This window comes from Pempheris klunzingeri, chromosome 4 (assembly GCF_042242105.1).
Source record: "Pempheris klunzingeri isolate RE-2024b chromosome 4, fPemKlu1.hap1, whole genome shotgun sequence".
Lineage (NCBI taxonomy): Eukaryota > Metazoa > Chordata > Actinopteri > Acropomatiformes > Pempheridae > Pempheris > Pempheris klunzingeri.
Window position 1 is genome coordinate 30,135,096 of NC_092015.1, and position 17,622 is coordinate 30,152,717.

The following is a 17,622-nucleotide window of genomic DNA, read 5'->3' on the forward strand; positions in this document are numbered from 1 at the left end:
CTAAGTAGGACCACAGGCTCATTAATGAATCCACTGTCTGGTCTTCTAGTCTGAGGAGGTTTCCCGTCCCCACTGTGTCCATAGTTCACAGGAAGAAGCCTTTGTTGCTTCTTCAGGAACAAGTGTGTATCCCACTGTGGCCTCTGAGACCTTGTTTCAGACCAGTGAAGTGTGTGTTGGAGCCTCTGGGTCTACAACTTTAATATGAGGCGGTTTCTCAGTTATGCACAGTCCTCCTCCTGCTGAAACGTTGCAGTAGATCATAAAGGCCACAGGAGCAAAGGCAGGCTGGCTAACACTTGTGCTCTTCAATAACTTGTGCTGAGGTTCCATTTCTATAGAAAGGAACAGATATTACAGCCCGTTTTACAGCGGCCCCCCACATCAGGAGCACGTGGCTGTGTGGAGGAAAACTACCTGACTGCACAGGGCTGAGTGGGCCATAACGTGTAATCCATCTCGATTTGCCGTCACAATAAGTTAGTTCCATTTTCATTTGTCCTAATGGGACTGTGTGTGTGTGTGTGTATGTGTGTGGGGGGGGCTGAAGAGGAGGAGTGGCTCAGGGCTTCAGTGGACAAACGGAGAGAGACGTTACTCCACCCAGAGGAGGACTGCACCCATTGAGCTCTGCTGCAGCCATTGATGTTGCTGTACAACACTTGTGTTATATAATCTGAGAGTGTGTGTGTGTGTGTACCTGCAGGTCCTTCATGTCCTTCTCCAGACGGAGTCTCTCAGAAGTTTCCGTCTCCAGGAGCTGGGAGGCCGACTCCCCGGTGTTACGCTCATCAGCCAGCTCTGACGACAGCTCTGTGATCTGATCTCACACACACACACACACACACACACACACACACACACACACACACACACACACACACACACACACACACACACACACACACACACACACACACACACACACACACACACACACACACACACACACACACACACACACACACACACACACACACACACACACAGACCGTCAAACTTGTGTTCACTGTACTTGAGTACAGTTTGGTGGATTTCGTCACTAAGAACGACACTAAACTGAGATCTACGTTCTTCAACAGAATAAAACTCCAAGAGTTAAACGGTCTCAGACCAAAACTCGGCCCAGTGTTTACATGGAGACCAAATGAACGCGGCCACAGAGGATAAGTCCCATCATACCAGAGCCAGAGGAGGACACACACCAGGGCCTCTCCTCGTCTCTGTCCAGAGGAGCGACCAGGCTTCACTAGCAGACCCTCCTCTGTGGAGGTGTTCGATAAAAACGGTCTGAGCCTACGTCAGGTCTTTTGGTGCCACATGTTTAATGTATTTCATTGAGCTTGAGAGAAAACTTCGTCAGCTTGGAGGGCGTCACAACAACGAGGCACTGGTTGGAGGGACGCACACCCCCATATATAACATTAGTGATACTGGTGCACAGAGTATTACAGTGTATTACTACAGTGTGATACAGCATTACTACAGTGTAACACAGTATTACTAGTGTAATACAGTATTACTACAGTGTGATACAGCATTACTAGTGTAATACAGTATTACCACAGTGTGATACAGTATTACTACAGTGTGATACAGCATTACTACAGTGTGATACAGTATTACTACAGTGTAATACAGCATTTCTAGTGTAATACAGTATTACTACAGTGTGATACAGTATTACTACAGTGAAATACAGCATTACTACAGTGTAATACAGCATTACTAGTGTAATACAGTATTACTACAGTGTGATACAGCATTACTACAGTGTAACACAGTATTACTAGTGTAATACAGTATTACTACAGTGTGATACAGCATTACTACAGTGTAACACAGTATTACTAGTGTAATGCAGTATTACTACAGTGTGATACAGCATTACTACAGTGTGATACAGCATTACTACAGTGTGATACAGCATTACTACAGTGTGATACAGTATTACTACAGTGTAATACAGAGCATTACTACAGTGTAATACAGCATTTCTAGTGTAATACAGTATTACTACAGTGTGATACAGTATTACTACAGCGAAATACAGTATTACTACAGTGTAATACAGCATTACTAGTGTAATACAGTATTACTACAGTGTGATACAGTATTACTACAGTGTAATACAGAGCATTACTACAGTGTAATACAGTATTACAGTGTGATACAGTATTACTACAGTGAAATACAGTATTACTACAGTGTGATACAGTATTACTACAGTGTAATACAGCATTACTAGTGTAATACAGTATTACTACAGTGTGATACAGTATTACTACAGTGAAATACAGTATTACTACAGTGTAATAGAGCATTACTACAGTGTAATACAGCATTACTACAGTGTGATACAGTATTACTACAGTGAAATACAGCATTACTAGTGTAATACAGTATTACTACAGTGTGATACAGTATTACTACAGTGTAATACAGAGCATTACTACAGTGTAATACAGTATTACTACAGTGTGATACAGTATTACTACAGTGTAATACAGCATTACTAATGTAATACAGTATTACTACAGTGTGATACAGTATTACTACAGTGTAATACAGAGCATTACTACAGTGTGATACAGTATTACTACAGTGAAATACCGTATTACTACAGTGTAATACAGCATTACTAGTGTAATACTGTGTAATGTGTGTGTGTGTGTGTGTGTGTGTGTGTGTGTGTGTGTGTGTGTGAATGAGTGTGTGTGTGTGTGTGTGTGTGTGTGTGTGTGTGTGTGTGTGTGAATGAGTGTGTGTGTGTGTGTGTGTGTGTGTGTGAGAGTGAATGAGTGTGTGTGTTCACCCGGCTCTCGAGGCGGTCACTGTTGAGTCTCAGCTCGTTCCTCTCTTTCTCCACCTTCTCAAGCTTCTGCTTCAGCTGCTGGATCTCCTCCTGAGGGACACACACACACACGATGTGACTGACAGACACACACACATGTGGTTGTATGTGAGTGTGTGTGTGTGTGTGTGTGTGTGTGTGGACGCAACAGATGGAGTGAATCAATCAGCACATAATGACAACAGTAATCTTTGCTGAACTGTACGGGTGTGTGTGTGTGTGTATACTCACGTCCTTGCCCCGGATCTGTTCCTCGGTCAGCTGGACTTCTATCAGAGGCCTGACGGTGGTGAAGAGCTTCCACCACGGCCAGCCCTTCACTCCACGGTTCTTCTTTATGTTCTTCTGGATGCAGCGGATGGCCAGATCCTGGATCTGTAACACACACACACACCCTTAGTACTCAGAAGTGTATTCAGCTCTGACACTGATCGGTGGTGACTACTGTTGGGAGGTTAGTAGGACTTTTCAGCTTTAAAATATTTATTAGAAAAGTAATAAAAAGGTGGATCAAGTGTAATTAGTTACATTTCCTTAATGAAGTAATGAAAGCAGTTACATTTCTGACAGGGTAACTAGTAATCTGTATCTGTGTCAAAAGTGACCTCCCAACACTTGGCCTTTACATTTCCTGACTCTGATGAGGTCAGTGGATTCGTTCTACACCACATGGCCACATGGTCACACGGTCTGGTGGATTCACCTGCAGGCAGCTTGAGCTTCGTGTTGGCATACTGTAATGTGGCTCATGCCTACTGTCTGTCTAGCAGATTTTTCACTTGTTGAACTGTGAATAAAATTCAACAGTTTGAGGTGACGAGGAGCTCCTCTGAAACACCTGACAGAAAGTCTCCAGAACTTCACGTGTGCTCAGCATCAAACTCCTGATCTGTGCCTGAGACTCCAACAACATTTGCAGAACCAAACCAAGACAAAAGTTTCTCAGCCATCATGTCAAAGTGCGACCAGCGAGGGTTGATCAGAAACCCTCCATCAGCACACACAGGCTTAAAGCTCATCACCAGCTTCCTTTAGCAGGTGGACTGACCGACGGCTGCATGTCAGACAGACTGCGACGTCTCAAGCTCAAATTAAAGCATCAGTACAGGCAGCTTGTTGCAGAGGCATAAAGACACACAGGTCACCTGTAGAACCATCTATAACGCACAGCTGGGACCAGCAGCACAGGCCGGGATGACTGGGCCTGTTTCTGGAGATGGCACTCATCAGACACACCTTCACGCAATAAATACAGAGATAGCCGTTTTTCAGAAACGACGCCCAACATTTTTTATCTCAGAACTGTTCACTAAGTGGAGAAGTCACTGTCAGGTTAGCAGGTTGGTCAGTGTGTCAGGAAGAGAGATGAGCAGCAGCAGAAAAACTGATCTGAGCCATTTCACTCTCTGATCTCTGGACACAAACTTCCTGTCTGGTTCCCACACTCTGCCTGACCCTCTCCTCCTCCTCCTCCTCCAGCCCCCCTCAGCAGCCAGGCACTCTCAGGACAGGCTTGCATCTCATTTGAGCTGTGATGTAACTCCTGTGGTCCATGCTAAATTGTCTTGTGCAGCAGTGATTGAGGCAGAGTGTGAGAGGCTGCCACACTGAAATCCACCTTCTTAGAGAAAACCACTGCACTGTTTCAAAGATCTGGTTAAAAGCAGAGCGTTCCCAGTATTTGTGTTTAATATGGAGTTGGCGTGAGCACCTACTGTCGGTGGCGTGGTGGTGGAAGAGCTCGCCCTCGTCTATCACTCACTGTGTTTACAGGAGCTCCAGCGTCCAGGTAACTCAGGTAATCAGAGAAGCTGTTTCCAAGCGCTGCAGTCACCTGGTTACTGTACGTCTGAGTAGACATGCAGCAGCTCTGCACTCAGATGTCTCCCTGACCTCTGACCTCACACTGGGAGCACAGCTCACTCATTTTAAAGGCACCTGGTTACCTGAAACTCACCCGGACACTGGTTACCTGTACACGTGACCAAGGAGGAGGTCTTTTCTTATGGACATGATGTTTGAGGTATCAGTGTAATGGGACAGCTGACTCTGCCTCAGCTGAGCAGGCAGATTTAAACACAGTGGCTGCGGTGTGAGCGTAGGGGGGCACACGGTGTTCAGACTGGACAGCCCTGTGAAATACGGCCGGGGAAGGAGAAGGACAGACTGTATCTGTATCTGCGTCCTCCACTGCCCTCTACCTCTCCTTCACACCTGGCACCTGGGGGGCCGCTACCTGGGCCCTGATTTACGCTCACTTCAGGCAGCAGCGTCAGGCTGAGCCCACCTGTTCACAGTCAGGGAGGGCGTGTGTGTGTGTGTGTGCGTGTGTGTGTGTGTGTGTGTGTGTGTGTGTGGGAGGGGGGGTTGGTCCTTAGGCGACCGTTTAATTAGGCTCAGCGCTGGATGGTTGGCAATGGAATACCCCACAGACAGCCCCCCCCTCCCTCCATGAATGTCAAAGAGACGGAGAGGAGAGGCAGACTGCACGGCTTCAAAGCCGTCACAGGATCTCTTCTGTTTGTCTATTCCCCCTCGGAGAGCCACAGTCTCTCTCTGTCTCCCTTCCTCTCTCCCACCTCTATCCTCATCCTCCCCCTCACTTATTTCCTGCAGAGCTTTGAAGGCTGCTCTCCCAGGCTGGGGGAGGAAAAGGGGGAAGTTCCCCAGAGCAGCAACACAGACGAGATGGAGGAACAAACTAATTGATTTTGTGTTGTGGCAGCATAAAGTAAATTTGAAACCACCTCTCTGAGCATTTGGACGTTTATCAGAGAGAAAACTACACATCAGAACAAAACTAATGAAAGTTTTCAATGTGAGGACACGAACAGAACAAACTTTGGAGAGAAAATCCTGATTTGGTTCACAGCCAGTATAAAATATTTTCACCGGCTGCTCTGCTGCTCTGTAAAATTACTGTAACAGTAATCACTATTAGCTAACTATCAGCTAACCCTAACCCTTCACTGGCCTTGTATTTTATATTCCTTTATTCCTTTACTCCTCTTTATTGTCAGTTTTGTGTAAACTGGTATGTAACTGGTTTGTCTACAAGCAAACTTTATTACTGTGATTATGAAAATTGATTTCCTGGTCAAATCCGAGGCTGCCGCCTCTGCTCTCAGTTGGAGTTTGAGAGTGAGGAATCTTTAAGGACAGCGAGCAGAGGAGGTCCTTCTGCTCACTCACATCCAGAGAGGAGAGGACAGTGGAGAGCTGCTCTTCTGGCTTCAAACCATCTGTCCTGACATCCCAGCAAAACTGGTTCTGTGCTCAATCTGACAAAATGAGATGGCTTATCTCAGGGGCCTTATTAGTTCACTCTGAAGTAATTAAATGTGTCCGTGTGGGCCCCTCGGAGCTCATGTATCACTCATTCATGTTGTCCTGGGTGTCAGTGAGGAGCCTCTGTGGATGAAGACTGTGGACCAGTGAGGACGTTACTTTTGAATTTTTCAATGCTGAGAGCATCACTAACACTATTCAAAGTGATGGAGGCAGAGACAAAGAAACCAAAACTACCGCATCCACATGTCTGGATACCAGTAGAGATGAAAGGGAAAAATATAAATGATCCCTCAACATCATGGAAATGCAACAAGAAGAAGCTCCAGTAGTTATTCAACACTGTTCAACTGTTTGGCCACAGTGAATAACTGGATTAGTTGAGCTTCCTGTGATGAATGTATTCAGCTTAACAGTATATTTCTATTCTTCTGCATTTGAATTCAATGCACTTTGGCCACGTCAGCGTCGTTTTAGATGACCTTGTTTTAACTGGATTTTATTTTTAATCTATCTTTATTGAATGTTTGATTATTATTATGGTTTACTCCTCTATTTCATATTCTCATCATGTTTTATATTCTACTGTGGGTTTGCAGGTCTCCTTGAAAACTACATGTTAATCTTACCTGATTTAACAAAGCTTCACCACTCTGACTGGTGTGTTTGCTCCACTCTCAGGAAACTTGCTCATTATCGCTCTGTGACAAACAAAGACAGTCACATCCCACCTTCTGACAATTTCTCACTCTCCACTTTCACTCTATTTACAGCTTCTCAACAGATAAATTAAAAATCACAAGTACAGCAGGAAGTGAAACTAACGGACTAAAACCGAATGAGCCCACAGAGGGAACTGAGTGTCTAGAGGCACACAGAGGCGCATCAGAGAAGCCACTAAAGTGTGAGTGTTTTCCTCTTCTCTGCTTTGAGGCTCTGCCACGGTCCTGACAGACGCACGTCGGCAACTAGTTGCTCACAGTAGTCACAAAGAAACTGACCCACTTCCAGAGTACATCAGTGACATCAGATCACTGTTTGGCCTGAGAGTGGAGGCTCAGACGGAGTCCTTCAGTAGTCAGCTGAGACACACACGCCCTTCAAAAGTCATCTGGGTTGGCAGGCTGGAGCCTGGTGCAGGAAGGAGGAGGAAACTGAAATGGTGATGAAAGTAGGACGGGGATCCAAAGCATCATCTCTACCCAGTGACACACACACACATTTATTAGATACACAGAAACTGTGTGTTGGCGGGAGGAAACCTCCACAAGCGACATCAAAACATCTGTGAAGTAACACACACACAGAAAGTCAACACATCCCCACTGGCATCTTCAAGAGCCAGTCAGCGCGCTGCGGCAAAGCTTTCCACTTGTCAGGCTCACTGTGGTGGAACAACACACACACACACACACACACACACACACACACACACACACACACACACACACACACACACACACACACACGCACGCACGCACGCACGCACGCACGCACGCACGCACGCACGCACGCACGCACGCACGCACGCACGCACGCACGCACGCACGCACGCACGCACGCACACACGCACACACGCACACACACACACACACACACAAAATCCTCTACAAGGGCAACTTGTGAAGCATCCAAAAACCTCATTTGGCTGCAGCGTAAATCATCTCCTGGGTTTCATTTCAGTGTGAACTGTCCAGTAAAAGTACCAGCAGGATCTTTAGAAAACTCGAGAGGGAGAGAGAGAGACATTATCTGAGGATAAAGAACCTTTCCACCAAATCAGTTGTCGGCAAAAATGATTCCAGAAGACGAAGACCTGCTGTTTTCAGCTTCCTGCTTTGTTAATTTCTACAGACGTTTGGCTCTCTGACCCTCTGCCTGCTTTGGCAGTACTGGGTGTGAATAAGTGGAAACCAGGCAGAGGAAGAACAAGCACAACACACTGAATCATGGCTGATGACGGTGAAGGGAGGTCACCTCCTCTGCAGACTGGGGGGAGGAGAGGCAGTGGGCAGATATGGTATCCTGGTCGATATGAATTGGTTGAAGAAGACACACAGACCCCGGGGGAACGGGGATCTGACCTCCCCCATCAGACGACGTGAGGAGCTCCAGTTCATCTCAGAGGAAGCCCAACCCTACAGTGTGCTCTCTTCAGACCCACACACCTTCTCCTTCAGCCACTAACAGATACGCTGAAGCTCATACACATCACAACATCTGCAAATCTATCCCACATCAAAACAACACGAGGCTACAGCTCTTTCATTACATTATCTATGTAGTGAAGCAGAGGGGGGCAGCCACAGGGGCACAGATTACAGAGAAAAGATGCACAGAATAAATGACAGAACCGCCTTAAGACACATCCCCCTCCAGTATGTACCAGCTTCATAAAGCTCATGGTGCTCATTTTGCAGCGTGCCCCTGTATGTCTGATGTTCCCCCTCCCATTCAGTGAAATCACCACCACCTAACAGGAGCTCCTGATGACTGAAACTGGCTCTTTGTCATGCAAGTGTTTGTAGACTGCAGTTAGGACGAGGGTACAGTGATTTACCGTGGCACAGCCCGCTGATCTGATCTCTTACCTTCCTCTTCTTGAAGGCCTGCCTGGCCAGGTATCCCCTGCAGGCAGCCTGGAACAGAGAGATGTTCCTCCTGGTCTGGACGTCGCGCTGCTCCTCCAGCCGGGACAGAGTCCCCGCCCTGAAGAACACCTGCAGCAGCACACGAAGAGTTAACACAGACATGGCCACGGAGCACTGGTCTTAACCTTCACTCAGTTCACTCGAAACTGTGCACGGTAATGTACAAGGTTTGTAGGAGTGATTATTTTTAAGAGTTGAATGTGATCAGATTTGAAGGAAATGTCATGTGCGACCTTCTGCAAGCAGCCTGGTCACTTCTTTTACTGTGTTTTAAAGTTTCCATCTGAACTATGGATGTCCTCTAGTTCTGACCATCTGAGTAAAGAGACCACATATTGCTTTTTAATATTATCTGACAGAGTTGTTTCCAGACTCAACCCGGCTGCACAGTTAGTTCCTAACAGACGCCTGGAGCGCATACTAAACACGCCGCACAGGCAGAGGAGGCAGTCAACACGGAGTGAAGTTGATTGGGACACCGTGTTCACAGTGACGGGTGTCAAGACGCCGACGGAGTGCAGGCTCACATAGAAACACCAGTGGGTGTGTGAGGGGGTGTAGGTGTGATGGCGGTTATCACCAACATGACCATCACAATCATTCTGCTCAACACAGAGATCACAATTATTTAACAGGATCTATCAGTGATTTCAGGACAAATTCTTTTTACTGCATCTTCAGAGCAGTGCTTTCTCCTTCCTGCTGATGTCAGACTGGTCCTTATTCACACTGAATCTGCCACAATGAAGCTGGACCACAGCTTTATCTCTATATCTGAGCTGATGCTGGACAGGGATCACGTGAGGCAACGTATGAAGGTAACATTAGCGATGCTATTCCTCTTGTCCTTCATGCTTTTATTTTGTCGGTCTGCAGTTTGTGGTGTGTTCCCAGCTGGCTGAACCAGCTTGTTGTGTTGTTCTGCGGCTCAGACACACGTCTCAGGCTCTCTTTGCACATGGTTTGTTCCTGCTCAACATCCAAAGCTGACACACACAGTGGCATCACTGGCCACAGGCCAAAACATGTGGGACGCCCCCTGGTGGCCGGCTGTGGGTTTAAGAAGCTCTTGGTTTGACGGGCAGCAGAGTTTTTCCAAGCTGTGCTGCTCTGTGGGTGAGGAGTGGACGTGTCCTCCTGTTGTTGAGGAGGATAAACCTGCAGCGAGGGACGGCTGGTCATCCTCAGTCACACTCCGGCTGCTGTCATCTCCTCTGCTGATGACTTGCTGCTACTTCCTGAATGACAATCAGTGCACAGTTTGGATTTGACTGGAAGGAGTGATGGTGGCTGACACTGGGCCCAAAGCCTACAGTGAAATGTCTCCAGCTCAGTCTAGATAGTGTGTGTCTGGGGACAGACACTGGGCCCTGAAGTGGCTGGCAGCTCTTTGTTGAAGTAGATTCATTAAGCAGAGTTTGAGTGAGTACTTCACCACCAAACAACAGAGCTGTACTGCGCAGTAAATATTTACCCAGCCTGCCAGCGTTTAGTGACCCACTCTCACGCTCAGCCCATTTAGCAGCCGCCCCCCCTCCGCCGTCCAGACTGGGAGTCGAGCGGGGGGTCAGCCCTGTTGCCACACAGCGAGGCCGGCCGCAGACAGCTGAGGGGGACGTGGGCTTGTGGATTCACAGTGTGTGACGATGGGGTGGTGGGGGGGCTACAGCGGACCACAGCTCGGTGGGAACATGGACAGTGAAATGTAGAGCGGTGCTGCTGGGCAACATGCAGGTTTCATCCTTCAGGTGGAGCGCTGAGACGGATCTAAATACACCCAGCAGCACATGTGGGAGTCATATCTGACTGCTCTTGTTTGACAACAGGAACAGAACTTTACTGCTCTACTACTACTACTATTCTCTGGATGGGGCTTCCATCAGAGCAGAGTCCTTACTGCAGCGGCCCCGAGTCAAGTCCGACCTGGGCCCCACATTCCTCTACGATCTGTCCTGACTATCAACAGGAAGAAAAATACCAAAAATAATCTTTAAAAAATCTTTTTGGGTGAACTTAATGACAGATAACGTCTCCTAGTGTTCAATGTGACTGTGTGAGAGTTTTCTAACTACAGCGGTGTGCTGATGAGATCGGAGGGCCATATCGAGTGAGTTTACTGCCCCTCTGTGGTGTGACGTGTGCTCGGATGACCAACATTAGTGAGAGGGAGCCCAGGGTCTCACATCAAACCATGCTGAAGTGTAGCGGAGGCGTGCAGCACTGACTTAGCTGCGCAGGCTTCAGGTAACAAATATTCTTTACCTTCAAAAGTTAAATGACAAACAGACCTGCCCTTTTACAGGAGCCATGGGCACAGATGGAGCTCCATCTGCAGCCACTTGAGTTGAATAATCACATGTACATATACTGTATGCTTAGCGTTTCTGTGCAGAACGAGATGATCTCAGCCGGTGCTGGTTGGGGTGTTTAGTACTGAAAGCTGCTTTCAAATGTTGGGACATCTGAAATCAGATCCATGACTTCAATAAAAGCTTTTATTGTACTTTGCTTCTCGCACTTGGACATTTAACAACCGAGAACATCATTACTTTATAGAAAGTCTGGCCAACCGCACCCACAGAAGAATTGATTTGGTATCAGTGTGGAACCCTGGTATCTACAAATATCAAAGATACCCAGGCTGCTTTGTCGTGTTAAGTATATCATGGTCGGTTATGAAGTTATAAACAGTAGAAATGTTTAATTTCTCCCCTCTGTCCGTGTAGGGTGAACCACCGTGAGTGAAGTGGACAGATGACCGACTAGCCGGGGAGGAGATAACACATCTGGTTAGCACGAGCTGATGAGCTCCTCAGAGACCTATTTGTCAGTGTGGGGATGGCTTAATGATCTCAGGCACTGAGCCACACACAAGCTGGCAGCGGAGCACAGGGGCAGCTGGTCATCGGCCAGCCTGGAGACGCCGAGCCACTTCAATCATCCCTACGACAGGACTACAGGATACAGTGGAGCGACTTGGTCCAGCTCCAGCCTGAGAGATTAGCAGCTCAGTTAAAGTGGATGAAGAACGGCTTGCGGTCCACACACAGTGTCGTGGGGATGGACCCCATGACAGGGAGCTGTGGACACATCCTGAGAGCAGCCGGGCATTCAGACTGGAGCTATGACAGAAGACATCTTTGTTAGCCCTTTGAAATAAGAAGTAACAGCACGTGTGGCGTGTCTGTTCGCTGGGAGAAGACTTCCTCCATGGGATGTGTTCGAGACAGACACTGCAGAGGTAAAGCGGGGGGGGGTACTCTGTGAGAACCATGGCCCTGTTATCTGGTCAGATGTGTGGACTTCTAACGTTAGCTAGCATTAGCTACATTAACATGAACTGGAATCAGCCGCTGCCTTTGGCTAATGTTAGCAGGAGGCTAAATTATTAGCACCAACACAGCTGCTCACCACCTGATTTCACAGTAAATCTACGGACAGAAGCTAACGAAGCCGTCAGCACATCCAGATGTTCCAGGAACATGAAGGCAGCAGCTTCATGGTGAACTTCTCTTCCTCTCTGAGACTCTTGGTGGACTCTGACTCTGTTTCACTGCCTTTACTGGCTCCTCTCTGTCAGACTGTCTGATGAGTCCGTCCTCCTCTGTTCAGGTCGCTCTGCAGTGAACACACTTTTCCTGCAGGACTTTCCTCCACTGAATCAGACTTTCAGCCACATCTGAAGGGACGTTTGTAGAGCAGCCAATAGGAACGCTCTCTCTCTCTGAGAGGACCTGTGATTGGACAAAGTCTCCTGTCACCGGCTAGATTTACTGAAGCCTGAAAACAGCCCAGAGGAGCACAAGGCCAGTTTACTGTCAGAGCACCTGAATTACAGCATGATACAAGGTTATTATGGGATGTTTATCCAATTAGACCAACAATAAACTGCCAAGCACAGATTTAAAGGTTCACAATGCTTGAAGTGAACTAGTTTGTCCAGCATGTCATGTGACCATGTCCTAGCAGCAGCATGGTAGTCTGATGAGTCTGTTTTAGAGTTGGACTCCATATATGAGACAGAAATAACATTTCTGTTCTGTGTCGACACGTTAAATGTTTTAAAAGGTTGACAACATGAAAACATTTTACTAAGTATTTACAGCGTGTAGTTTTTATTGGCCGACAGTTAATAGTAGAGATGTGACTGATGCTGCAGTAAAGTATTGACCATGTGGTATCTCCAGGTCATTATTCATTATTCACAGTGATCCCCACACTGCAGGTGTCCAGTACAATTAGAGTGTGTGGGCTGGTGCCACTTTGTCTTCCCACATATGTTGCTTGGACCTGCAGTCGACTCGTCAGTCAGTAAAATAACGCCAAAGTAATATCATCGATGTGAACACCACAGAAGAAAAAAAGTGAGTGAAACTTTATCTCAACTTGGAGAAAGTCGTCCAGACTGACACGCAGCAGCACAGAGGGAAGGTTAAACCAAAGCAGCGTCTGTCAGAGACAGCTCAGGGCGCTTTACTCCTCAGACATGAACACATCTAATTAACAAAACCATCAGTCTGTCCGCTTCCTCTGTCATTAGCTGTTGTTTTTATCTCAGGGACAGAGTCTGACTGCTGCTTGGCCCGGGTCACAGATACAGAGAGCCGCCAAGGCGAAGACGACGATTAAAGACTAAACACCCGAGGACCGCTGAAGGTGGGGGGGCGTGAACAGGAGTCTGTGCCTTCGCAGCTTGAGAGGCAGGTGAGTGGGACTGAACTAACTGACTAATTATCTGTTTAACTGAGTGTCGCCACGTGAACAGAGGTTGGACACGTCTGACAGCGACGACAAAGGGCGTGGCGGTGAAAAATGGCTGGTCAGGAGCAGCTGCCCATGCAGGAGGCCACAGCTTCGCCTGACTGGATGAGGAGTTTGAGGATATGCCTCCAAGGCAGAAGAAATATGTTACTGTAGGGGGGGGTGACTGTGTCAATGCTCATTCCCATAAAGGTTGGTTGTAGATTTAAGGAGGACTGAGTTTTAGGTCGAGGTTTAAGGTTCAAACAGGGTGAACTCAAGTAAGGGAACCGACTTGGATTTCAGATTGGTGCCACAAATGACAACAGGTATCAAACAGCCTGGTAGAAAAGAGTCCAGTCCCAAATAAAGGCTGGGAAAAACACTGAGGGGAGTTTAATGGTCGAACAAACGTGATGTCAGTTGATAAATTCAGCACTAATCCCATCAGTCAGACAGCGGAGGAGTCTCATTCATTTCAGTCTGTTCTCTGTCCGTCAGCTGCTGACAGCAAAATTCAACACTTCCTGTAAATTTCACATTAAGAGCCTCCTGCAAATGTGAGCTACTATATCTCATATGAAAATATATCAAATAAACCATGCGGGCAGGTGCAGTGCTGAGTTTCACTGACAGTTTCTGAACACAGAAGGTAAAGAAGGCATGAAATCTCTTTGATATGATGATATTTTATGATGCTTTTAAGATGTTGTCACTCCAGTTGTACCACTTCCAGACAGATGTAAATAAAGAAGAAATATATAAAAACAATAAAACAAAGACAGATAAAGATCTACATATAGAGAGCAAATTAAGAAAAAAAAACTGTTTGGGGTGATGAGGAGACAGCAGTAAAAGGTATAAATGCAATAAAGATATATATATACAGACATATATATAGGATGGGCCCTGGCCGCACTGTGAGGGCTTTACGGTAACAGTCCGTGTGTGTGTGTGTCTCCACTCACCCTGCTCAGCCCCATGTGGTAGGTGCTCTTCTCCAGCTCCAGGGACTCCAGCAGCTCCTCCACGGCCTGGACAGCGAACAGCAGAACAAACAGTCAGCAGGAGAGTAAACACAAATAACCACCGTTTGTTCTGGCCCTCACCGCTACGCCATCACATGACCCAAAGGATGCTGGCTGGGCGCCATAGCAACAGACATCATTCCTGGTTCACACCAGCTAAGACAGACAGACAGACAGACAGACAGACAGACAGACGGACTGGAGAGCACAAAACAAATGAGACAGACAAGCTTCTCTGGTCTCTTTTCTGTCACGTTTCATCTATCGAGGCAACTCCACCTCGACCTGCGTTTGTGTTTAGCTTTTTCTTTGGCTGGTACTCGTCCTAAACATGTTCTTTTAGGAGTTTTTACATGTTCATGTGTCTTGTTTTTTGTGTGTGTGGACCAAAGAGAGAGTAGCTGCCGCCTCAGTTGCAGCTGATGGGAACAAAGAATAAAGAAAAACCTTTGGTAGACAAACTGTTTGGGGCTCCACTAACAGCCTTTTCAGGGCTGATGGTGAGATCAAGGATTAATATCATCATTATCTGAGTGATAATTGTTAAAATTGGGCTTGAAAGAGGGCTAATCCTTATTGACAGCGAGGGCCCCTGATGCTGCAGGGGATGTTCCGATGCACAGCAGTAAAGAGTTGAACTGGACCAGTTTGTCCTGGGGTGGTGCTACAGAAGATCGGGTGACAGATGGACAGAGAGATATTTTGAGAGGATCCATGCTGTGCTCAGTACGCTTTGCGGAATTTTGCCCACTAAACTTCGACGTCCATGTGTACACGTGAAGATTTGTTGTCCTGAAGGTGCCACCATCACACAGTGTTTCCCAGTCCTGGTCCTGAGGCCCCCCACCCTGCAGGTTAGGTAGGGTTAGGGTTAGCTAACAAGAAAAGTGTGGATGTGTGACTTTCTGCTGCTTTCAGTCCCCAACATGTTAAAGGGCTTGTTGACTTGTGTCACTCTGACTCCAGATTTCAGTCAGACTGACGGGAGTACAAAGCAGAACTGTGACCTGGGGGAGTCCCTCCTCTGTGTGAAGCTCTGGGCAGGTTCGTCAGGTGGACGCCCACACCACAGCTGCATCACACTGTGTTAAGTCACAGACCAACACAGCTTTACGTTTGGAAGACTGACGGAAAAAAGGAAACCAATATTCTCTTTGTGTCGCTCTCGCTCTCTGTGAAAGCTGGTACTTTCATATTATTCCTCCAATTATACGCCCTCCCCCCTCGGTCTCCTGCAGCCTCCTTTCATCCATCTCCCTGTTCGTCCCGACTCCCCAGAGGACCACTGCCATTAGTTCTTTGTGAGTGGGCTGTACTCTCTAAGCACATTTCACAGGGACACGCCACTGTGTGGTGGGGGGGTTAAGACAGAGCCTGATTTCACTCGTCTGCTTAAGTGATCCAGTTTAATCTTCACTGCAGACAACGGCTGCTTTTACCAATAGATGGTTTTTAGATCCATAAACACTCTTTACCTTTTCAGACCAGGAACACTGGCTGCAGGAGGCCTTCATGTGGAGAGGTTTTCCTCCAGCAGCCCCCCACCTCCCACTCATAAAGGCTAATCACGGTGCTCTATAGCTCCCGAGCACACTGTGCAGAAGACATTAATCATATGCTCAGGGATGTTCCTAAACTGTTCTGCCTCCTATACAAAGGGAATGGAAAGATAATGAGACAAGGAAAAAAGTGCAAAGAGACGAGGGAGAGAGGAGGAGGAGGAGGAGGAGGAGGAGGAGGAGAGAAGGAGCTCTTCCCACTGCCGGTAATTAATCAGTACAGTAGCCGTATGCTGCCAGCCTGCACAATCATAATTAATTACACACAAGAGCGCTCTTGGAACAGGACGAGGACGGCGGAGATGGGGAGGGGGGGGATAAGGATTCTGTTCACACCAGGCGATCAGAGAAACGCTGGAGCTCCACACCTTCAGCGTTCGACCAGGTTTTATTTTGGTGAGCAAATCAGTGGGTTTTTTCTTAGGAGGCTCTCCACTGACTTGGTACTTCACTTCCTTAAAGTTACAGGAGACAGAATCATCAATATTAAGACAGCGGAGGCTGAGATATCCTGACTTTTAGTCCATAGTATGAAGTGCTGCTGTAAAAAGAGCTACATCAAATCAATAATACATCTTCATCAGGGCCTCCTGTTGCCCTCAGCAGATTAACAACATCGTGGATTCACTGTCAGTGTTTCAGGAGATCTCTCCATCTCCAAACGTGACTTTCTGAGAACAAAGTTAGTTAAACAAGAGAAAACAAAGACGTACCTGCTAGTTTTAAACATCTCAAACCTCTGATTTTTAGATTTCTTGAGCAAAGTCTTGAAATCTTTGACCTGTGAGACCATTTGTTCATAAAAGTCATAGAACTCGCTCACAGAAGGAGTTATGTGGACTTCCTCCAGAGTGTCCAGAGGAACTGGTCCAGGAGAGGCTGCTTAACGAGCTTGTTAGCACAGAAACAGAGGCCACGGTGGAACTTTTCACTGCAGATCAACAGGGTCTGATCTGTAGTTTTCCCAGTCTTCTGGGGAGTCTGTGGAGAAGACTCAGGAAACATGTGACACTCAGAGTGGACGACTGATGTCTGCTGGAGAAACTGTGGACGTCACACAGAAGCCCACTGACTGTCGGACGTGATGTGCTCAGGTACACGGTGGACTGGGCTTTAGCAACACTGAGATAATAACAGAAATGTGGTATATTCTATATTTAACTCTCCGTGCTAAAGGTCTCCATGTAGATCATTGTTAGAAACTAGAAACTGCATTTTCTTGGTTTTCATTCTTTAGTAATTTGTTTCACGGCTTTGTAACTTTTTCATTGTTGATTGTGAGTTTTATTCTAGAGCGTCAGTATTTCCTCCTGACTGAGTTCTGTGTGTCTGACGCTGTAAACACACAGTGAACACACCGGATACAGATTGGGATCCAGTCAGACTTCAGATAACCAGCAGCCATCAAGCATTTTAAAGGAGAAACTCTGTTGTTACACATGACGTGCTGTGTAACGTGGATGATGCACATGTTTGTCTCATAATCTCGGACCTGTTACAGG

At 47.0% G+C, this 17,622-nt stretch overlaps 1 protein-coding gene across 4 annotated transcripts in view; it reads right to left on the bottom strand.

Moving 5' to 3' along the window:
• myo18ab (myosin XVIIIA b) overlaps window positions 1–17,622 on the bottom strand; it is a 104,726-nt gene that overhangs the window by 38,608 nt on the left and 48,496 nt on the right. For all 4 annotated transcript variants that reach the window (XM_070829823.1, XM_070829821.1, XM_070829820.1 and 1 more), the window contains exons 20-24: window positions 14,502–14,567; window positions 8,734–8,862; window positions 3,086–3,229; window positions 2,816–2,905; window positions 701–820 (exon numbers count right to left, since the gene is read on the bottom strand). In XM_070829823.1, coding sequence (XP_070685924.1) covers window positions 701–820; window positions 2,816–2,905; window positions 3,086–3,229; window positions 8,734–8,862; window positions 14,502–14,567 — 549 coding nt within the window. The remainder of the gene's footprint in view (window positions 1–700; window positions 821–2,815; window positions 2,906–3,085; window positions 3,230–8,733; window positions 8,863–14,501; window positions 14,568–17,622) is intronic.